Source organism: Podarcis muralis, chromosome 9, assembly GCF_964188315.1.
Source record: "Podarcis muralis chromosome 9, rPodMur119.hap1.1, whole genome shotgun sequence".
Taxonomy (NCBI): domain Eukaryota; kingdom Metazoa; phylum Chordata; class Lepidosauria; order Squamata; family Lacertidae; genus Podarcis; species Podarcis muralis.
In genome coordinates, this window is record NC_135663.1 from 80,759,277 (window position 1) to 80,783,447 (window position 24,171).

General features: G+C 40.6%; 1 protein-coding gene and 1 long non-coding RNA gene across 10 annotated transcripts in view; one reads left to right on the plus strand and one right to left on the minus strand.

Moving 5' to 3' along the window:
- Positions 1-1,227: 1,227 nt before the first annotated feature.
- NRG4 (neuregulin 4) overlaps positions 1,228-24,171 on the minus strand; it is a 76,261-nt gene continuing 53,317 nt past the window's right edge. For 5 of the 8 annotated variants that reach the window (XM_028743068.2, XM_077934562.1, XM_028743061.2 and 2 more), the window contains 7 exons: positions 24,010-24,071; positions 20,448-20,507; positions 12,618-12,711; positions 4,757-4,906; positions 3,700-3,779; positions 3,506-3,595; positions 1,228-1,935 (listed from right to left, as the gene is read on the minus strand). In XM_028743068.2, coding sequence (XP_028598901.2) covers positions 3,588-3,595; positions 3,700-3,779; positions 4,757-4,906; positions 12,618-12,711; positions 20,448-20,457 — 342 coding nt within the window. In that variant the 5' untranslated portion in view covers positions 20,458-20,507; positions 24,010-24,071 and the 3' untranslated portion in view covers positions 1,228-1,935; positions 3,506-3,587. The remainder of the gene's footprint in view (positions 1,936-3,505; positions 3,596-3,699; positions 3,780-4,756; positions 4,907-12,617; positions 12,712-20,447; positions 20,508-24,009; positions 24,072-24,171) is intronic. The other 3 variants (XM_077934563.1, XM_028743069.2, XM_077934560.1) reach the window with 2 other exon arrangements.
- On the plus strand, positions 6,939-24,105 carry LOC144328914 (uncharacterized). 2 transcript variants are annotated; one of them, XR_013394304.1, is made up of 3 exons: positions 6,939-7,231; positions 12,573-12,733; positions 23,778-24,105. It is a non-coding gene; the product is annotated as an uncharacterized LOC144328914 (long non-coding RNA). The 2 variants fall into 2 exon arrangements; XR_013394305.1 differs by lacking the exon at positions 6,939-7,231 and adding an exon at positions 9,531-10,081.

Here is a 24,171-nt window from a genome sequence, read left to right on the forward strand (position 1 = left end):
GATTACAGCAGGTATCTTTCAGCTCCTATGGCATATCTAAGCAGTCTGGAACTGCCTACACATCGTAGGACCTTATCCCTGGCTCAATGCTGAACTCTCCCTTCTGCTGCTCCTGGAGAACGCCACAGAAAGATCTCGTACCTGGAGAGATGCTGCCCCTGTGACTCTGGCCAAATTGAAACTGTATAACACAGGCTTCTTCATTGTTCTACAGAGATTTAGGCTCTGACCTTATTCTGCCAATACTCCAGAAATACGCTGGATGCTCTGATCATTTTTTTGCCACTCTGTTGCTCCTTAATAAAAAATCCTGTTATACAAGGTAGCCGAATTTTGTGCAGCAGCAATCAAAATACGACATATAATGACTAGCGCCAAGCATTAGTATTATATATAATATAATATAATATTGACCTCTCTAGGTCAGAAGGGTTTCCTTTCTGACAGATAAATGACTCCCTATAACTGCTTTTTATGTATATGTGATTTTATATCATTTTATTTTTTTATTTTGGTGTTTATCTTGATACTATGATGTGATGGGATAATGAGCTGCTTGTGCGTAAAATGCAAGTCCCTCAGAGTTTGATCAGGTTTTCAAACCTCTGCCTGTGACGGAGCCCCTCCGGCATGGCTGCGTCAGTCGCTAGCAGAGTCCGAAAGTGGTTGCTTTCGGAATCTCTTCCAACATAAAAGCTCCTTAACGGAAACACGTCTTCTGGACTCTCTACGTGACAGTTTCCGGCGAGGAGTGGGTGTCCCTATAGGAGGTCCTGAGACCTCCCCACTGTTTTCGCTGGAAGCGTCTCTGAGCCATCCCTCCGACTCACTTTCCCTTGGAGTTCCTTCTCTCCCCCTACTGGTTCCCTCTTCAGCTGCTACGTCTCTCTCAACCTCAGTGAGCCTTTCCACCTCCTGTCCTTCCGATGGCAGTTCCCTGACATATGACTTGGACTGTAGTCCAGTAACATCTAAAGGGCCACAGGTTTGTCATCCCTGAACTACAGTTCTGTGTTAAAAATATAATCAATTTTAGTCTGGAAAACTGTTTCCCCAAATCAACCATCTCTTTCATGCCTCAAATTGGAAGCATGGTTTTCCAGTTCAACTGGAACTATAAAGCAGCAGTTAACAATATCTCAATATATTTAGTGTTTAAAAATTAGCCAGCTCTAGACTTCATGCAGTGTTGTTGTTTTTTAAGGAAGTGCAAATGATTTTCAGAGGTTACATCATGCTATGTGGTTTTATTTTTGGCCAACAAAAACAGTTTTGTTTCCTAATATGACCTTTGCAGCCAGCTAAGCTGTGAAAGAACTGATTTTAAACTTGTGAATGCTTTTTAATAGAGACCTGGAATAGGCATTTAAAGAGAGAAAGATAAACTTTATTTACAAATGAAATTGTTTTGCGGACTGACCTTGATTTTTAACCACTGTATTTTGTGCAGGTCTAAAGCCCTCTGAGTAGTTCAAACAAAACTTAGGAGTAACTAAGTCATTGAGAAGGTTCTGCATGTCTTCAGCCAGTTACAACTTGTGGTCCATATATAGGGTCCATTATATATATATATTTACTAGCCCTGCCCTCCCATTTAAAGTTCTGTTCAACACAATCAAAGGCCTTACCATTTTCCATGTCTAGGTAAAAGCATATACCTATTTTTGCCTTTGATAAATACAGATGAATGAAACATAGCTTCTCAATATTATCTAACAGTATTCTGTCATGATTCAACAGTATTTTATCTTTTTTAACTACTATGCATAAAGGTCGTTCTAACTTGTCTCTGATAAGCTTCACATACCTTGTACATTCTGTGTCTGACAACTGCAAGAACATAAGCAATGCACATTTATGCGTATATATTTGGTCTTGTAAAATATTAGCAATATCTTCTTCTTTCACAGTGTCTGGGAACAGTGTTATGGATTCCTGAAAATTATATAAGAGAATAGCTTTATTAGAAGTGATTATTGTTATTATTTTTAAAAAATAGTCTATTGGCTTTCCACCATTATTCAAGGTGATTTACAAAAATCATTAAAAGAATATAAATAGTCTCCAAAACAAGTATAATCACATAGCCTAGAGCATAGAAGCAGTAAAAATTAGCTGATGAAGATATGCACAATCTAATTAGCAAATCATTTGGCACATCTGCTTTCCTTATGAGCCCAAAGTTAGTTGTGACTATTTTGAATTCTTAGAAATAGAAAACAGTGGATTTTTTAGCAGAATCAGTGCTTAATTTATGGTGTGCTTTCATATTTTGCTTTTGGATAGCAATTTGCATTTTTTTTATTTTTTCCACCTGATCCTACATGCAATCCTTTGTTCTTTATTCCACATCTCATTACATTATTGTTTGTTCGGGGGGGGGGGGAGTGTGAGCTACTTTTCCTCAAAAGAGAACTATTAGATATCCCTTAAGGGGTTGTATGCTTTTTCATAATTTTCCTTTCAACTGACTCTTCACTGAATTCAACTGTTGTGCATCCAAGGAAAGACAATTCTGCTCTGCATTTTATTCTTTGCTGATTCTAGAAGCTGTATCAATGATACTCTTCTATAGTACTGCTTTAAACGCCTCCTAATTTATTGTTGCAAATAACTTGCTATTTTTGTTATTAATGAAATGAATAGTTTTTCTGCTCAGAACGTTTAGCATGACCCCTCTTCAAACTGCAGCATTTTGAGTTCCCTTTTTTTTTTGCCATTTTATTGCTTTTCTTATATCTACATATCATCATTGGCCAACGATGGCCATTCTTTCTTCTTTTTATCCCCCAGAAGATTCTCAGTGAAAACACAATTAGAATCCACTGGAGTGCGAGCTACATTTGGGCATGAATGATATGGGTGATTCCTGCTGTTCATGAGTATAAGCAGATGGGAAACATTTTGTTTTAAATATGGGTCAGTGGGGCTGGAATTTTCCCAGTTCCCTACTTTTAGGTTTAAACTAGTGGTTAAGTAGTCTACAGTAAGATTCTTTGAAGAAAATTTCAGGACAGGAAGAACAGAATCAAGAAAGTCCCTTTGTCTAATATTAGGGATAATTTTGCCCAAATACTCTCATCGTTCACAAGTTTCTCGTTTTCATTTAAATGTTGTTGTTGTTGTTGTTGTTGTTGTTGTTGTTGTTGTTGTTGTTGTTTTAAAAAAGGTCCTTCAAGATATGTCTTAAATAGAAATTCAGATTATTGTATATGTACCACTCTGCCCAATTCTATGATGCCATTAAGTCATTCTGGTAACAAGATGTTTGGTGTGGTACAATCCCATCACCTATCAGTACATATTAGATAATAATTAAATAGAAAATAGCTTGAAATGCATTTTACAAAAACATAGAATTCACGGATAAGACATTTGTACACAATGTCTCTTTCTTTGAAGTAACCAGGATCCCTTTTAAATATAACTTTGTCCTGATAGGTTCCTACAGAAAACTCTCCTCTGATTTACACAGCACCTTGTCTTCTCTGTTCAGTCTTCTTACCTTATTCTCCAACATTGCTTTTGCTTGTCTATAGCTGTTTTGCTTGTTGCTGTTCCATAATTTCTTGTTTTGATTGCTTTATTCAGTTATCTCGGGGGAAAACAAGAATTTTATTTTCATCAAGAATCTTTTGGCAGAAAGTCTTTACCATTTACTGTATCCCTTTACCATTACTGTATTTGAAAATTACTTACTGTTGCAACCATCCCCGCTGTTCCCTTCAATCAGGTTGTTGCCATGCTCTATGGAACTGGACCGTGGAATCTGGCCCTTCCTGACAGTGATTAGGAAAATTAAAAAGAATAAATGTGGATGTGAGTTCACATTGCATTTAGCGGTTGCGGCTTTTGCTATTACAGCCTAATGGGCTTTTACATCGAACTTTCAGACTGACTGCTCCACAGTTAGGTAGCATTTAATCAGTCGTTAGTTTGAAATAGAGACATGGATTGGGCTGTCAAGGCTTAGTCATGCATCCTCTGTGCACATGACCAAATGCTGTGTACACTGAATGGGCCATCTGAATAGTTTTTTAATTAATTTTCATTTTTCACATCACACAGTCATCTTAATTATTAAGTTACAAGTCCACATCATTATTTGCTGTGTCATTGCAAGTCTTTCTTTAGTGGAGACAGGACATTTGAAATAAAGTTTATGCTAATCATTTCTGCCCTATACACAGTATGTTGGGTTTGGTTTTACAGAAGCTGCTTTCATATGTATATTAAATTGCTTTGATATTTTTAAAAGGGAAGGTGTTCCAGAAATTACATAAATAAATGTACATTGCAGAAATGTTTTATCCCATTAAGCTATTCTTCTGTACTTGTAATATTTTCTAAAGGTGACAATGGGCAGTTTAAATAATGCATTCAGTTCTCTATTGCTGAAAGGGACTTGGTTCTAATGTGAGATGGGAGTGTGTCACAAAATATTTCCTTTTAAGAACTGCTGTTACAAGGTGCCTCAGCAATGCTTTTTAAAGTTTTAAAAAGTGAAAAACCATAAGCATAGTGAAATGTTTTTATTAACCTCAAAGAATAATATTGCATGCATTATAAATGGAGAATATTTATATCATGTAGAATATTTAAATTCTGTCAGGACAGAATCAGAGGCGTTATGTGAATCGCTAAGGCAGCCTTTGCCCAGGGCCTTCTAGGTCTTCTGCCCTACAACCCCTCCCATCTCCAAGACATCTAGAAGATGCCGGGTTGGCAGAGTCTGACATAAGCACTATCATTTTACCTGCAAAGAAAGAAGAATGCACCAGCAACCAGGACACTTAGGACGACCACTGAAGCTAAAACAGCTGCAAACAGTTCACCTCTTGGATGGCTCTTGATGCTCGGTAGTAAAATTTCCTCACAACGATTTCCTGTATAATTTTCAACACACCTGCGAAACAGAGGTTTACATTAACTGAGTATCTTGTGGCACAGCTTATATATACTTAATCTACCGGTACTTCTCAACACTTGCTTGTCTTGACACACAAGCATGGCCAGGAAGCAGCAAAATCTTGGCTGTGCCGGTAGACTCAAAGATTTGTAGAGCTGGAAGGGAACATGAGGGTCATCTAGTCCAACCCCCTGCAATGCAGGCCTGGGGGCTCGAACCTATGACCCTGAGGTGAGTCTCGCATTCTAACAGTTCAAACGAGTGTCATTCTCCATGGCTCCCCTTAAGGCAATTTACACTTGACATTTCAGTTAGTGGGTTATGTCCTGGTTCTGAGTAGACTACACACTGAACCTGAGTCAACAGTGTGATGCAGCAGCAAACAAATATACTTTTCTAGGCTGCGTCAACAGAAGTCTAGTGTCTAGATCAAGAGAAGTCATAGTCCTGCTCTACTCTGCCTTGCTCAAACCACACCTGGAATTTATTGTGTCCAGTTCTGGGCACCATAATTTAAGAAGTAGATTCACAAGATGGAGTATGTGCAGAGAAGGGTAACCAAGATAATCTGGAAACCAAACCTTATGAGGAATGGCTGAGGGAATTGGGTTTATTTATCCCGGTAAAGAGGAGACTGAAAGTAGATATGACAGTCATCTTCAAATATCTGCAGGGCTGTCGCATGTAAGACAGCAAAGTTTTGTTCTCCTGCTCCAGAGGGGAGGACCCAAACCACTGGATTCAAATTAGACAGATGGAGCTTCCAACTAAACATCAGGAAGAACTTTCTGACAGTAAGAGCTATTCACAGTGGAACAGACTCTCATGAAAGATTGTGCACTCTCCTTCCTTGGAGGATTTAAAGCAGAAGTTGGGTGGCCATCTGTCACGTATGAGGTTCCTGCATTGCAGTGGGTGGGACACGTGACCCTCTGGGCACCTTCCAGCTCTGTGCTGTGTGCTATATACCTTTCATGATGATGGAAAAAGGCATTCAGAGGCATTTCAGGCTGTAGGAAATTCATAAAGGTGCAGTGTTGGCAACCCCATCCCTAATGACTAGTCAACTCTTGTGCAACTGTTTGAAGCAGAGTAAAGTAAAAGGTAAAGGACCCCTGTATGGTTAAGTCCAGTCAAAGGCAACTATGGGGTTGTGGCACTCATCTCGCTTCAGACTGAGGGAGCCGGCATTTGTCCACAGACAGCTTTCCAGGTCAGGCGGGCAACAGGACTAAACCGCTTCTGGCACAATGGAACACCATGATGGAAACCAGAGCACACAGAAATGGTGTTTACCTTCCTGCCACAGCAGTACCTATTTATCTACTTGCACTGGCGTGCTTTCAAACTGCTAGGTTGGCAGGAGCTGGGACGGAGCAACAGGAGCTCACCCTGCCGTGTAGATTCAAAGCGCCAAGCTTCGATCAGCAAGCCCAAGAGGCTCAGTGGTTTAGACCACAGCACCACCTGTGTCCCTGAAGCACTTTATTAATATCCTACTGCCACTGTCCTTCCAATAGCAACTTGTGCCCTTGTATTTGTGCCAGACCAAAATGCAGGTAAAGTTAGTGGTACATCTCCCTGCTACTAAACATAACTATGTCATGAATAATTAGTACTACTAGTAATATATTTATTTGTACCCCACCTTTTCCCCTGATGGGACTAAAGGAAGCTTACAGTACATGCCACTGGAGGGGTAGAATGATCATAGATGTGTTTCCTCAAATTACTCTTACCGTTAGCCCGCAACTTAAATGCATTTAACTTTTATGCATTCAGCATTCAACACGTGGCAAAAAAACCAAAAAAGACAGGGCAGAAAGGGGAACAAGGTTCCGGGGGAAATAACTTTGGCAATTCCACCTGCCATTGAACCCATTGAGTTTTGACTGCACAGGATTTTGGCTTTAGGCTAATATTACCATTAAAAGTAGAAACCCTTTCTTGATTTATATACAATGAACTGAACTGAAATACGACTGGAATTTACTTAACACTTGGGTTATTTCTTACATGGATGGCCTCTATTGAGACACAGGGTTGACCAGAGTAGCTGCTTTATTTTCTGAGCGGGCTACTTACAGACTTGCCTCATTTCCTGCTTGCATTCTAGTGTTTGCCAACTCTGCTGTTGATGTTTGCGCTGCTCATTCAGCAGTGGGAGGAAACCTGGTGTAGTTGCCTGCTGATGTATCACTGCTCTTCTGTATTTTTGATATTTCACATGCGCACATTAACAGTAGGAGAGAAGTTGGGGAAGGGGTGCTCAGTGGAAGAGCATCTGCAGAAGGTCCCATGGTTAATCAATGGCATCTCCAGGTAAGTCTGGGAATGTCCCTTACCTGAAACCTGAAGAGCCAATACCAATCATTGTAGACTACTGAGCAGGATGGACCAGTGGTCTGACAGTGTAGGGCAGCTTCCTATGTTCCTATGTTCAAAAGTGCTTTGAGTGGCACATGTGAAATCTGTCCTGGTCTGCAGCATAAAGTAGTTTTCCTTTTCTTTCTTCCAGTTGCATTGCCGGTTTAGTAGGCGTTGCACTCATATACTACCCCCCACTGCTTTCTTTCTGATTAGCAATATTAATCAGAACATATAGTGTTATTTTTAGAACTCTAGTCTAATCAGGAAAATCAAGGGGGTTTCTTTATTAACGTGCCTTGTATATAAATATCTGTTGCAGGCAAAAAATACCATGTTCCCACTAAAGTCTGCTCAAGCCAAGAAGCCAAGATCCTTATTACTTATGCAAAGTTTTAGTGCCTCATAATTCTGCAGTCAAAACAAAGCAATGCAAATTATAAATGTGTAACTTGACCTGCATGTTTATACTGGTAACAGAATTGCACTTTCTCTTTGCAGGATTTGGTAGATATTAGTGTTGCTTTACACACAAACACACCACATTCTTCTCTCCCAAACACCATGTGCTATTTCCTGTACTGCACCTAGTTGGGTCTGCCATACTATATTATGGTATGTTACCAGAAACATTATATTGTTACCAGAAAAATGCCCATTGCCTCCTCCCTTTGCCCTTCTCTAGGCACCTGTTGTGTGCCCCCCTGTGTCCCCCACATATCCTTGGGTCCTAGATGTCCACAGTGACCTTTCCAAACAGGCCATCTCATCCTGCCCTCCAGTCATGCCCATCACATTCTGTTTTATTTTTCCAATTTACTGTAATCATTACATAGTTAGCAGTCTTAGTCCTCATTGGTCTGTTTTGCCCACCAGGTTTTTTTTAAAAAAAAAAACTTTCGTATTTCTGCAAATCCCTCAAGCATGCTGATTTCCCCTCTAGTGGCCTTGTTTTGGCTACTGTTTCCACTCTGCACCAGAGTTCGCTATTAGGAGAGATGCTGAAGTGAAGATCACAGCTAAGTACTTTACAGTCCAATCACAAAACATATTTGCCTCAATCTAGAAAAAGTTAGTTGCACCTAATGCAACAGTCACATGTGCAATAAGTAGTCTTCAGAGTAAACATGCTAAAGATGGCAAGCACTAAATCCTTTCAAAATTGACGGGACAATGTGGTTCAACAGCTGTGGACATTCTTGGAAGACACAGATTATCTAGACCCATTTCAATCTGGGTATAGCTCAGGCTATGTGATGGACCCTTGCTCAGAGGTCTGCACTGACTGCCAATTTGTTATCAGGCCAAATTAAAAGTGTTCCTATTGGTATATAAAAGTTTCTCCCATTGACTGCTACTGATTTTGGGGGACCTAACATTTTAAATGGAGCCACGGGATTCAATGTGGGTCCTGTTAAATTCACTCAGCCTTATTTCCAAAAAATTTGTTACCATCGGTGTGGGATTTTGTATCTGAATGGGTAGTAGTAGCCTAATAGCTTTTGAAAGGCCATGTGTCAGCTATGAGACCTCTCCTGCTTCACCCAAATCCCCATTTCTGCCAAAAAGAGCAGTAACTGTGAAAAATCCAAAAGCAAACAGGAATCATTTCCTTCATGTACTCATTAAAGGGCATGTTTATCTATTCAAAAGAAAGGTGTAATTCTGCTGTGTACACAGTCCACAGTCCACAGAGTTACACAAGGTTCTCTTGCATCATGTGTCCTGGTTTAGCATTCCACTTTTCTCAATACAGCATTTTTTTATTGCCAAGAAGCCTCAGACCACATTTGGGCCTGCACTGCAGTGATCCCTCATCATTCACGCTTTAGGACTTTTCCAGAGAACTTTCTGCCTTGATAAACAGTCAACTGCCGCAGAGGAGCTAGAAGTCTTCCCCAAGCAAGCACTTTTGTTGCAGGGATATCACATTTTCCTTGTGCTCAAAACACAATACGGGACTAAATCAGCAATATGATGGAAAAGTGGAGGTTTTCTATCCTCTGCAATACCCCAAATATGGCAACCAGGCTAAACTACAGATTAGATGCAGATCTGGCCCAATCACATGAAACGTGGAGCAGTGTGGGATCAGGTGCCAAATCAAAGTGCAAAGCAGTTGGTTGTGGGGAGGCTGGACCCTCCCACCACCAAATTCTCCTACCATTTCCTCCCCAACTGAACTCTGATACCAGAAGTGGGCTTTCTGGGGACAAACACAGATGAGGGAAATGAGGGAGTAGAAAGCTAAAAATTCTACTTGCACATTTCCTTTGCATTTAAATTACACACACACCCCCAATTGCCAGTCCACACGTGATCACAAGAGATATACATTAAAGTTATAGGTCCATTGGTGTACAGCTCAAAGAGTAGTGGTGGGAGGGCATCCAAGTATGACTATGACAGTTTTAAATGGCAATGCAGTTTCCTTTCTTTACCATGAGAACTTTAAATGTCTGGAAAAAGTCTTTAGGGGTGGGTGGGCCAGTGAGGAAGATGTACTCTCACAAGATCTTCCTTAGGCAGAAAGATCACTATGAATTCTTACCTTACATTTTATAGCACATAGAAACCAACCAAGATGATTCAAATGTCATTTCAATCAGATAAATATTAACAAGATTTTTATGGACTTCGGGGTCCCAAGCCAACTCTCTTCTTCAAGTCTTCTAGTGATTGACTCTACTACTGGCTATGGAAACCAACTACCTTGGCACCCAGTCTTTTCTGCACAGAGCTACAATTTTGCCAATCATTTGAGAAGGAATCAAGGCAGAGGATTAGCAACTTGGAGAAGTTGGGGTGAGATCTAGGGATAGATCCTTTACATGCCAGTATTTGTCTAAGCAAGCATTGGATTGGATTGGATTGGATTGGATTGATCTTTATTACGGCCATTGGCCCGTCACACGACAGTTTCCCATACCAACATAATGTATTTGAACCTCCAAATTTAAAACCGTCAAAACTTACAAAAAACAGACAAGAACCAAAGCAGAACAAAAACAAAAGACCAACATCATACATTACAATAAATTTGTAACATAAACATCACCCTCTGCTCATAAATTAATAGAAGACATCAGTGGTGATATCACCTAGTTACATCCTAAAACATAGATCATGGTTTAAAGGGATTTTCCGAGCCGCACAGGAGTCCGTTTCTCTTCTTTAGGGATAGGACGCTGATCAAGAATCTGGCAACCGTGAGTGATCTTAGGGGGTCATCATCATTTAATAGATATCTCAGTTTGGCTTCATTCGTATCATCAGCAATTCCCTTTAGATATTGAGCAAGGAACTTGCTCCTGGTCTAAGCAAGCATTTGGTCCTTCTGTAATACCACTGAGCTGTGGAATACATATTCTTCCATTACTACTATTCCTAGCGCTACTGATTACCAAGTGATAGCACAGTGTAAACAAAACCTTTCTTATTTATAATTAGCGTTCTTGCCTGACTGATAAGGAGCATGCCATGCTTTGAATAAGAACATGCTGGAACAGAATACTCTAATTCACAGAGCGATCCCATCCATTAGTTACATACTTGGCAGGATAGAATTGCTACTAAATAAGTTGAAAAGAAGTTGTAACAACTTCCATATTCACTAGCCTCTTCTGGTGCAATGGGAAAAAATGAGTCGCTAGTCCTGACTTTGCCCAAAGTTATGCTTGCTGAAGTGGTACAAGTGAAAATTCAGCATGTGGCTACTTCATTTAACACTAAAGCCAGGTAGATGAGGAAGATCCTAGCAGCTCAATATCCTGATTCCCAGTCCCAGTGATTGCTAACACAATGAAATGCAGCCCATTTCCTGAAGGGTGGAGGAAGGGGAATGGATAAGCAAGGTGTGTTTTATACTCTATAGCAGAAAGGGAGCAGGTAACATCATAGTCCACACAACAGGAGGTGTAGGTTATCCAGCCAGCAAGTGGCCTCTTTGTTCAGATACTGGTTTCTGAACACAGAGATGCATGAAACACATCTTTGTGCATGAAACCCACATATTGGTATATGTGATTGTTGTTAGCTGATTTGACTAGTGCAATAAAATGCAATATAAAGACTAGTAACTAATGAACTAAATAAACAAAGCAAAATTGATGGTTATACTAAAACCAGATGACATAATACCTGACAGTTGTCTGTCCAACTTTAAAAGAAATAGAAAAATCAAAGGAAGGGCATTTGACAACTTCTCTAGCCAAGCTGTGCCATTGCTGTGCCACTCTTTAAGTAGGCGGTTAATGTTTACTCGTTCTGTTGAACCCTTCGCTTCTTGTCTTGTCCTGTGAACTGAGGAAATAACAATTCCGTTCCCTGTGCTGTGCTTTGTCAGTATAAAGTGCTCTGTCTCATCCCATATATGCTTACCACAGGCAGTTACTGTGTGCCAATAACCATTTTTATAGAGGACAATTATGATTACAGTCTTGGTTTATATGTACCACTTAGCATCAGGTACTGGCATTACAACTGTGTAAAGAAGAATATAACAGATGTGTTACTAAATGGAAGTGTGCTAATAAACTACCACTCCTGCTCCTTGACACACCAGATTGGGGCTAAAGACAAAATAAGCCTGGCAGCGATGGCAACTGCAAAGGCAATGAGGTGGCAAAGTTACTAGCACCAGAGGAAAGAGGCGTAAACCCTCAGGCAGCCTTGGCAGCCTTGTGTGTGACTAGGTGGTTAGCGTGCGTATTAGGAGAGCACTATCTGTCTCAAAGGGACGCGGGTGGCGCTGTGGGTAAAAGCCTCAGTGCCTAGGGCTTGCCGATCGAAAGGTCGCGGTTCGAATCCCCGCGGCGGGGTGCGCTCCCGTTGCTCGGTCCTAGAGCCTGCCAACCTAGCAGTTCGAAAGCACCCCCGGGTGCAAGTAGATAAATAGGGACCGCTTACCAGCGGGAAGGTAAACGGTGTTCCGTGTGCTGCGCTGGCTCACCAGATGCAGCTTTGTCACGCTGGCCACGTGATCCGGAAGTGTCTCTGGACAGCGCTGGCCCCTGGCCTCTTAAGTGAGATGGGCGCACAACCCTAGAGTCTGTCAAGACTGGCCCGTACGGGCAGGGGTACCTTTACCTTTTATCTGTCTCAAGCCCTACAAAAGTCTGGAGAAGCCCCTTTGTATATTACCTAAAAACAATGCAGTTTAAATGTTTCCAATGTGATTTACCTTGAGTGGGATATTCCCTGAAGGGTGGCACACAAACGATTATATCATCAAGACATAAGAAACATGCTCTATATAAGCTGATGAAATAATGTGTTTCCTCCATTGCTAATTTAGCCCAGGAGATGACTCTTATGTAGCAATGAAAATATAAACATTTACCTGCAAAAGGGACTGGAAATGGCAGGTATCGTGTAACAAATCCCACCATTCAGACAAAAAGATCCATAACTGCTGCCACAAAGTTCTTCATGATCTAAAACAAAAAGAAATATAAGGTAGGTTAATTTTAGCCTGCTCTTCTTGCATGAAACAAATGTGATGATGTGGGGAAATAGAATAACTTACTGAAGTGTTTTAACACCTTGTTTGCCTTCATATTGTATGAAAAAGTGTTTCTATTATTATTACTTTTAATCATGACAAATAAAAGAAGGATTAGCCTTACTCTCACAGCCTGCAAATGCATAGGCATCATCGCCATCTCCTCTTATGCAAACACAGCTTTTGGGATTGTTTTGCATGAACAGGTGGACACAAGATCCAAGCACAAAACCCTACAAAAGAGGAGTGGGAAAGGCAGTGTTGTCGTTTGTTTGCTTTACGGTCTGTACACTTTCCTGTGCTTCAGCAAAGGAAAGCAGAGACTTATTGAATCCTCTCCTTCTGCCAAAGGACCAAGAACAGGAACCCTGATGCAGGGCTGGCTCTTCAGTACTTTGTGGAAAACTGGTAATGCAGGAGTCAGGACCGGTTTCAGTCCAACATCTGCACAGATCCGAGGTCTCTGCTAGTGCATTAGAGTAGGGGTATCCTTTTGCAACTGAGTTCAGTGGGATTTTAATTGCATAAAACTCAGCACTAGATGACAGCCTTCAGATTTTACTTGATAGGCTCTGCTTGCATTATTATTATTATTATTAGTAGTAGTAGTAGTATTTTCGGAGATCTCAGGGAGGTTCACAGAATAAAAATCAAGATATAAAACCACAAAATACCTAATAAAAATAAAAAACAACAACCCAATACTGCCCCCCCCCAAAAAAACACATTTTAAAAGGGCATAGGATATAAATCAGATCAACCAAAGGCCTGGTTAAAAAGGAATGTTTTTGCCTGGCACCCAAATGTGTATAATGAAGGCTCCAGGTGAATTTCCCTGGGGAGAGCATTCCATAGATGGGGAGCCACTGCAGGGAAGGTCCGTTCTTGTGTTGCCACCCTCCTGGCCTCTCAAGGAGGAGGTACACGAAGAAGAGCCTCAGAAGATGATCTCAGGGTCTGGGTAGGTACATATGGAAAGAGGTGGTTCCTGAGGTATTGCGGCCTGAGCTGTTTAAGGCTTTATAGGTCAAAACCACTACTTTGAATTGGGCCCAGAAACTAATTGGTAGCCAGTGCAATCAGGGCAGGATCGGTGCAATATGTTCAAACCATCTTGCTCCAGTGAGCAACCTGACCATGGAATTCTGCACCAGCTGAAGTTTCCGAACCTTCTTCAGAGGCAGCCCTACATATGCAGTAATCTAACCTTGATGTTATCAGAGCATTGACAACAGTAGTTAGGCTATCCCTGTCCAGATAGGGGCATAGCTGGGCCACCAGCTGAAGGTGATGGAAGGCACTCCGGGCCACTGAGGCCACCTGAGCCTCGAGCGACAGCAAAGGATCCAGGAGGACCCCCAGGTGACGAACCTGCTCCTTCAGAGGAAGCGTAACCCCATCAAGAGCAGATGACCTCCCACCCATCTGGTCTGAGGAACCAGCCACTAACAGTGCCTCAGTCTTATCTGGACTGAGCTTCAGTCTGTTGGCTCTCATCCAGTCCATTACTGAGGCAAGACTTCCAGCACTTCCACTGCCTCACCTGCAGATGCAAAGGAGAAATAGAGCTGAGTGTCATCAGCATACTGCTGACAACATACTCCAAACCTCCAGATAACCCCACCCAGCAGTTTCATGTAGATGCTAAACAACATGGGGGATAGGATTGAGCCCTGCGAAACCCCACATTGAAGGTTCCACAGGGCTAAAAAGCATTCCCCAAGTATTAAAAGACAAATCTTGAAATCTTCCTTACACCTTCAGATTGAAAAGTCTACTTGTTTCCACTAAGCACAGATAAGATTAACCACAGTTTTTCTGAGTTCAGACAAAAACAAGAGGCAAAGCTTCTGATTTCCTCCTCAAAGTTGCACCAGAGGAGGCGAGGAGCACATTAGCCTAGGGGAAGGCTAGGCTTGTTCTCAGCCAGTAAAGTAACTGGCCAAATTCACAAATAGAACTTCTCCAGTGAGTAAGGATTGAAAATCTAGTTCTCCCAGTCCTAATCAAATAGTGTAATGATTACGCTGCACTGTTTCTCCAATAGCTACTTCAGAGCTGCTGATACACACATAAACATTTATATCCCACCCTTCTGGTGGAAAAGAACATAAACATTGTGTGCAAAAGCACACAAATATTTGCTACATTTAAAATTGCTATTTCATAAAAACAACAATATAAAACAACTAAGCAAGGATAGAGGAAACCAGAAGTGGCTTGTCAGAGGGAAAGGCATCCTCACAGTGGTGGTGGCACCACTGTCTTCAAAAGGATATGATGTTAGCTCTGACATACAGGTGTATGCAAACCCACCAACCCAGAGCTCTCCCAACTACTTGACTTGCCCGGTGGTCCCTGCCTCCACCTGCTGCTCCTGAGCCATAGATGGAGGAACAGCAACAAACAAAACAGATGGAGGAAATATGCCACTTACAAGAAAGGTATGCCACACACTATCTTCAACTAAGAACTCCAAGTGAGTGTGCTAACGCACTTCATAGCGCAAGGTATTCCATAGTTCATGTGCAGCCACTAGGAAAGCTTCCACAAAAACACCCTAAGGGTACACAATCTTTAAATAAAAATATCTTTCTTGCTGAAAACTCAAGGACAGGAAGGGGACAGATGGCAGAATATCCTGGTTAAAAGTGAATTCAAAGAACAACGTAGAAAATGCTAAAACTCCATCCGTCCGCCAATTTAGTTCTGCCTCTGACATCTTTCCCTGATAAGGATCTCTTACAACATTTCTGAATTTTCCTGAAGCTTTGCCAAATCATCAAGAGAGGCAGGCAGACAACACCTTTCTTCATTTCCTGCATTTTGAGTTGCATGAACAATGCTGTAAGGAGGCTGTAAGGTACAGCACAATATATTAAAATACCTAGATTAAAAGTTGCCTTTAAGCTAGCACTGAGAGTGAACTTTAGTAACCACTACAACAACCCTATTCAGAAATAAACGGGTCCAACAGATCAAAAACTAGCCATCTGCACTGCCATAAACCCTGTGGAGATCCCTAGGCAATTGAAATCTTGCCCCGCCCCTCTTTATGCAGGCTCTAGTGGGATAACATGGAACTAAGAAAGCTTGACTGTAATTTTCTTTCAAGATCAAATTAGTATTATTTTGATCCATTGTCATGGGGCCCCTAAAAGGCCCATAGGCTGCTGCCTACTCTGCTTATCTGGTAATCTGGCACTGGCCAGCTGGTAACCTGAAAACTGTGATATTATTTTGCTGAGTTTCACCTAGTATCGGAGTTTAAAGTGGAAGAGAAGTAATGCTAAAGATCTTCCAGGAGAACAAAGGAAATAAAGAGCTGCTGCTTTTACTCTTCTTCTTTGGCGATCATATGCAGCTGAGTAAGATTGTCTTCCATAAACACGGTTTTAACAATGAGTCTGTAAGTGACTGTGGAGGCCAGTTATGGATCCACATGTCCTTCCACAGTGGGGACATAGGTTTCCAGGTGGGAGTTGATCACGGTGAGGGTTTGCCAAATGAACCTTCCTCTTAGCACGTTTCCCCCTTTCATCCTGAGTTTGAGCGTCTTCAGAGTCCCTGACACCTTTGGTAAAGGCTGTTCTCCAACTGGGGCACTTGCAGGCCAGTGTTACTGAATTGTCAGTGTTTAAGCTATACTTTTTAGATTTGCCTTGAGAGAGTCTTTAAACCTCTTTTGTTGACCACCAGCATTACAATTTCCATTTTAAGTTTGGAATAGAGTAGTTGCTTTGGAAGACGGTAATCAGATATCTGAACAACATGACCAGTCCAATGAAGTTGATGTTGAAGAATCATTGCTTTGACACTGGTGATCTTTGGTCTGGTGATTCCATCAATGGTGTCTCCGAGAAAAATTACATATGACTTGGGAAGACAAGCAAACTAATGTCAGCGTACTGGAAGAGGCAAAGATCAGCAGCTGCTTTTGCTAACACTCCTGTCCAGATCCACTATAATCACCTGAAAGAAAGTGGCTGGTGGGAGGGGACAGCGAGAGCAGGGAAGAGGAGCCCAGCATCTCTTCGTGGCCTTAGAGTTCCCTCAAGAGATCAGCTTGCAGGGAATATCATTCCACAAAGAAAAGATCTTATTTGCCTTTAAGGCCTCCCCCCACCAAATAATTGTTGAAATAAATAAATTATACCCCCCTCTCTAGGTGAATGCAATGGGTGGGACAAGTTAGCAGCTCCTCCTGCTATCCATTATATCAATATTTATCAGAAAGAATATTTTAGCAAGAGCTATTTTTAAAAAGATTTTTAAAAATATTGCTACATGTTAAGACCAAGCATCTCCATTAAGAAAGAATCCGCTTGTGGCATAACACCCTTGAGAACGATGTGCTACCTTGCACTCTAGGTGTCATAGTCACTGTTATTTCTAGCAGCACCTGAAAATGGGACAGCAAATATGGAAACATGGTGCCACAGTAAGACCACTTTTTAAATGGTCGGAAAGTTGTACCAATTTTTCCATTCTCAAACACTAAAAAAGAGATTTAGCTTAAGCTGATATTTCCCATATATAAATGTGAGTCTCTAAAGGCCTGATCTGTCAAAGTGGAGAAATATCCCGCAGCCCAGCCAGGAACAGAAATGCTGCTTCCTGACTAGCACAGCCCAGGTAGGAAGCCGGGAGGGCAGAGAGGAGCTCAGGGATGTTGTTTTTACAGAACCATAACCAGATTTGCTTGTTCATCCGGTACTGTTCTTTGTTGACAAAATAAACCCATCTAACCTGAGTTTCTCTATTTTTATTCAGATTCTGTGAAGTTTGTTAGAGAAGTCTGATTTCGAGGCAGGTCTACAGTCTGTATTATGGCATGTCTACAATGTGACTAGAATACAAATGTTGTGTTACTGTATTTAGAGGGCTGTAATCACTACAAGTAACTTCATGGTTTACAAAACACTCTAAAAGCTCATATAAAAAGCTACAGTAAATATCATCAGTCTCTGTACTCATTTGTAGGCTCTTCTGAATTTTGTAACTTGTGCTGTGAATGCTGAACTCCATGCAGCTACAGTGAAGGAAGTGGAATGCCAACTTGGCTGGGGGAGATTTTCATACAGGCTTTGTGACAGGAGTGCACTGAAGGGGCTTGAAGCCAGGGGAACTTTGGGAGTTAGTCACTTGCTGAATGCAGTGTGGCCATGGAAGTAAAGGCCCCCCTTCCTGGGTGAGAGAGAGATTCTGACTAGGTATATTAAAGACTGTGTGCTGCGGGAAGGCATGGGATCTAAAAGGCTGCACAGAAGCAAAAGGGGAAGTAGAAATCACAGGGCCTAAGGATAAAGAATGCCAAAAATATTCAAATTCAGAATAATTAGACAGGTATTTGCCTATATGACTCCAAAATATTGCAATCAAGTTATCATGTAGAAATGATTTGAATATTAATTACACGGAGAACAACAAATGAATTTCTTATATAGTAGTTGTTTGTACATTGTACCATAAACAAACAGGATGAAATTGTATTCAAGACATCGGTCAGTTGTGTGGGTGGAGGAGCATTCATTATTTGCATCCTATCTCAAAGGTTCAGGACACTTTGCAATTTGAAATGTTTATGATCTGTGGTTCAGTACAACTTGCCTACTGGATTCCTTCTTACTAGTACATGTAGCGGTGTGGGTGGGTGTGCATGCTTTCTGGAGATGGGAGAAACAAGTTAAGGAACTAAAAAAATAAACTAGTCTGGAAATCTGGGGTGGGGGTGGGGGGAATCTAGTCAGGAGAAGCAGAGAATAGCCTATTAAGGAATTCATATTTTTGATGAATTATTGTATTGATTTTCATGGTAAAAGAAAGCTTGTATCAAAAGTGCTAGAACTCAGTTCCTGCGGCCTCCTCCCTTCCCAGCATCCTTGGAATGGCCATATTTATTATTTATTGATTGAATTTATATACCGCCCTATACCTGGAGGTCTCAGGGTGGTTCACAGAACAAAATCAAAATATAAAATAAAAATAAAAACAACAACCCAATAACACCCCTAAAAAAAAAGAACCACAACATTTTAAAAGGGCATTTTAGTATATGGGAAGCCACCTTACACTGCCAGACCAGAGGCATCAAGCAGTATCTGCTCTGAATGATCGTGGCACTCTGTCTCTTTCCCATCCCTGAGCTCCTTTTAAATGGGAAATGCTGGGACTTTCTGCATGCTAATCATATGTGTGCCAAGCTATAATCTCACTCCATTGGAGGACAGGAAACTCAAGATGCTATACGTTGGGCTGCCCTTGCTCAGGTCCAGAAAGAGGTGATGGGAAGGTAATTGCAATGAACCACCTAGTTCATTTCCCCCAAGCTATACACTGAAACTAGTGGGGGAAAACACCTCTCTTAGTAGCCATCCTGTTTCTGCAGTACACTGATTTTATGGCAAAACCATAAGTTGATAGTAAAGAGAAGGGCTGTTATGTGCTTGCACTATAAGGGGAGCCCCACCAACTAATTGTACCGATTGCCAGTGACTACCAGCCAGGATGGCTCTGCAGAGGCAGCAATGCTTCTGGATGCCAGTTGCAGGAAACCACAGGAGGGGGTCTTGTGCTCAGCTCCTGCTTGCAGGAACTAGATGAGCCATTGTTTTTATGGTGTTATGGCTGTGTTCTTGTGCAGTCTAATAGAGAGTGGAAAGTGATGCAAACAACTCATGATCTAGTAAACTTCAGGGAAACCGTTAACAAAACATTCTTGAACATTAAAGAACATATTGCATTCAAGAACATATTGAGGGTGGGCATATACTAAATCAAATAAAAATTAGATACTAAAATAGGAAAATAGTATTTAAATGGTGGAACATTTCTGTGAGAGCAGGTAGTATTTCATTTCTCCATAAGCTTTCTTGCTTAGAAAAGTTAATTAATATATAGGTATGATCATCTCCACTGTGATCTCTATCACTGTGCATAGGAACAATATGCTGCCCACAAGCAAAGCAAATATGGAGCTTCTTTAATCATGCTAATTCTTTTATGCATAGATAATTCCACATTTCCACACTAATATGTTATGCTGTTCAATATGCACATCAACATCAGCTGAATATTTGTGCCCACTAATCTGGCAATGTAAACAGAAGCCTAAAATTTGTATGCACCTGCAAATGAGGGACACACCACTGCATGCACATATTTTAATACATCAGGCAATTCGGTTCAAAATAGCAAATGTCTGAAAATAGTCTGCAAAATCCACAATCTTGTCAACACACATTACCTATGAATGTTTTGCCCAAGAAACAAGTTAATTTGCCAGAGGAAGTACAGAATGACCTTATTTTCTCCAACCTTCTCTATTCTTTTGTATAACTGTATCTCACCTCTTGCCATGACTAAGTGGCGTTCTTACTTTCTAAACTTCATCCACCCATCTGAAATATGGGGATAACACGAATCCATATGACAGGGCTAAATGTAAGGAGGATTACAAGATACTGGTTGCAATCAAACAATCCAAACCAGGTTAAAAGGTAATAAAATAAACCCTTTCCACAAGGGCAGGAGAGAGAACAGGTGAGCACAAGTATATGAAACCAGTATGTGAAGTGGTTTGATGAGTCACAAAAACAAACCATTGAGCAGCCAGAAATATAACAGAGTTGTGAATATAGGTACAGCCAAAAACCTTAAGGAAGTTACCTGTTCGCATATTATTCTGACCGCTCGTAGTTCTTGATCACCGCCTATTCTTCGAATGCCCTGAAGACAAAAACACCTTGTTTTATTCCAAATGTTTTCTGTCTGATGAAACAGCTAGGATTATTTTCATCAAAACTAAATAAATACTCAGTTGGCAGTCAGCAGATATCTGTTACCCTTTATGTAAACACAATTAATTTTAAACCTAACAGCAAACACTGCTGCATTCAATAGCTCAGTGGTCCTGATTTTTTGTTAACTGCTTCCTTTGTTCCTGCAGTTACTGTACTTTTCCGTGTATAAGGCTAGATTTTTTTACTTTAAAATAAGGTTAAAAATCTGGGGGCATCTTATAAACAGATATTGCATATGCCCATTTTCTACATTTGGGATCCCCAAAAGTATGGGGGTATCTTATACACGGAAAAATACGGTAATTTATTTGGGCAATTCTCCTTTATTTTTTTGTTAACTCCACCTCCACGCCCCTGCAAATTGCAGCACCAGTCTGTCTAGCATAGTCAAACAGCACTATAAAATCTTTAAATATTACTGTAACTTTAATTAAATCCAGTTTGGAGGTTATGTCCATTGTACTACATCCCAATGAGTTTAAATGGGTTATGACTGATCTATAGCCTATTAACTGCTGTTTATTATTGTGAATATGCATTGTGATATAAACAGAATGAGGGTATTATACTGAAGTATGGTTTAGCATTACATCTGAAAGTGCCATCCTTAACCTATGGATTGCTGTGTGTCTAAGACTGAGTCCAGTCTGCCTTTCAATTCGACCTTTGATCTAGCAATCTCGTGGCAACCAGAATGAGAGGAGAGGAGAAGAAAGTAATTTATGGAGCAGTTACCAAAGAGAACGGAGCTTTTCTTCATCAGTCTTCAGCTCATCTGCTAGACCAGGCTTCCTCAAACTCGGCCCTCCAGATGTTTGGAGACTACAATTCCCATCATCCCTGACCACTGGTCCTGCTAGCTAGGGATCATGGGAGTTGTAGGCCAAAAACATCTGGAGGGCTGAGGTTGAGGAAGCCTGTGCTAGCCCCTGGTCTGTTAAATGAATAGATGGGTACTGCTCCTGTGTGGCTTGCAGGTGATGTTCCCAAACCCCTTCCTCTCCAAGAACTCAACACAGATATAGTTCTACCTCTTAGTATAAATCAAGAGTGAGGTTGGTAAGGAAAACGTTTTGTCGAAATATCTGTCATCAGTGGTAGCTTTATTTATGAATTATGATGCCAGCTCTTCAGTCCACTACACCAGTGCATACGATCAACATTATTAAAGTGTAAACTTAAATGGCCTGTTGAGCTGACCTCCAATCAAGGTGAAGAAACGGGGAGGGGGGAATCCCACTAAGGCAAAATTAGTTACCATAGAATCATAGTTAAAAGGGCCACATGGATCATTCTAATCCAACCCCATTTCATCCAATGTGGGGCTCATTAGAATAGTTTCATATGAGTTCTGAATAGGGATGCAACCCAGTAATAAAAATGTTAATTCGTTAATCATGTAAGTCTCAGACTATTAACTTATAGATTAAATTTGTCTAAATTTCATATTAGTAAAAACAACATCCCCAAAGCCAAAAGCATATTTCCACACATGTATGCTGGCCGGGGATTTGTGGCAAAACCCAGCATCCACTCAGCTAAACGAGCACCAGGAGGACCCCCAGATGCAGCCCATTTAACAAGAGCAGGCACAGGACTATCAATGCCAGAGTGTAAGTTATACCTAGCTGACCATTGTTTGGTGCAGCAAGCATCATCTTAGAAGAGCATTCTTTTTGTGTTGAAGACAGTACTTGCATCTACAGTCTTCCTGAGTAATTCGTGTTAAAAATAAGAAACAATATGTAGTGGAGGATTAATTGTGAAGTCTTTTAGTCAACTAAATATGTTTAATTGATTAATCTGATTAAGCAATTAAGCATTGCAGCCAAGGTGTTTGGTTTGCCAGGTTCGTTGCTTGCTAAAGATACATTTACATAACTTATTTACATTGGCCATTATTGATTTCACATACATTTGGGAACAAACTATTTTTTTAATCTTTATTATTTATTTATTATATTTGTATATGTCAGGAGTGCTCTGATGGTGTTTCCTGCTTGGCAGGGGGCTGGACTCGATGGCCCTTGTGGTCTATTCCAACTCTATGATTCTATGATTCTATGATTCTATACCAGCAGTGTGGTTGGATTAATTCAATTCCTTTTAATTATTTCCTTTTCCATTGAAATATGCAGGGGATACTCATCACTTATCCAGGAGAACAAAAAATATTCCTTCCTAGTTCAAGGATTATTAATGAGCAGATTTGATATAGATATGAGGACAAACAGTGGAGGAGAAAATCTTACTTCCTTTTCCAAGAAACATTAGTGAGTATCTTCCACCCAAACGCATCTTCTGCTACTTTTCAAAGAAGTGCAATTTGACCCTTGCAACATACAATTTCTAGTGGTGTTTCTATCATTTCCCAGTTATTTTTAGTACATACTTCAGGTCAGCTGCTAGTTAAATCAGTCTAAACAATGGCCCTCAGTCAACTGATCATGGAGTTTCCCCTACCCCTAGAAGACCTTCACAGACACACTTCCAATAGTAATAATCAGTGTCAAGGTCTCACATGTACCAGGCAAGTTTCCTCTTACCAATTACCCAGGCAGTGCGTGAACAATAGGAAATGGCACTTTGTGTAATCTGACTTTAGTGCTTGACAACTAACTGCATTCCCACTGTGTTTACAAGGAAAGGAGCAATACAAAGTACTGTATTGCATAATGTAATGTACAGATTACTATATCCCAGGAGAAAGCTGAATGAGTGACAATGCTTTAGGAGTTATATTTTTGTTGCTGTGAATTCACCATTCCCATACTATGGGTGCACAGGGCTATTAACCAGCAGAGTCTCCAAAGGAGATCAAAAATTGAAATGGATACCCACTGTGCTTCAAGTAAATATACAGAAGATCCTGTTTTACTCAAGGTTGGAGGAAAGAAAGGATTAAACAACCCCTTATCCAGAGCAAACAAAATTGAAAAGAAATAACCATCTAAAGGAGCTCAACTCTGTTTCGAGTTGCAGCCTTGCAAGAGAAAGTGAGAGAGATTCAGAGATTTCTTGCTGAAATAGCCATCCCTGTCCTAAACTAAACATGTTTAATTTGGGGAAAATATAATAAATTGCACTTACTAATTTCCATAGTTACTAACAATGGTTATTTTCAAATTTACATTTCATACTTGCGCAATAACATCTACAAAAAAGGTAAAATTGTGCTATATTACTTTTGTTGCAGGTAATCTAAATCCGGATACTAAATCAACCAGTAGAGCATGGACCTTTTGTGGATGAAAGAGGTTGCACTTGGAATATTACACATTCACCTATGTCACTTGAAATGCTTTTTTCCATTTGCCCTGGATAAGGCAGGATCATCCAATATTTGTCAAGAGGAAACGTCTGAATAAATTTTGTTCATTCTAAATGGCATACTGTTTCATAAAAAGGTTAAAGAGATCTATACTTACGGTATAAATAAAATCAATGATGATTCTTGAAAGAATAATCAATTTCTTTATGTATCCTGATTCTGCAACAGAAACATTAAATGACAGCTCCCTGAATTACACTGGTTAATTAACAGTTCTTCTCTGTGGCTCATTTCTACAGCTGTATGTTCTATCAACTTT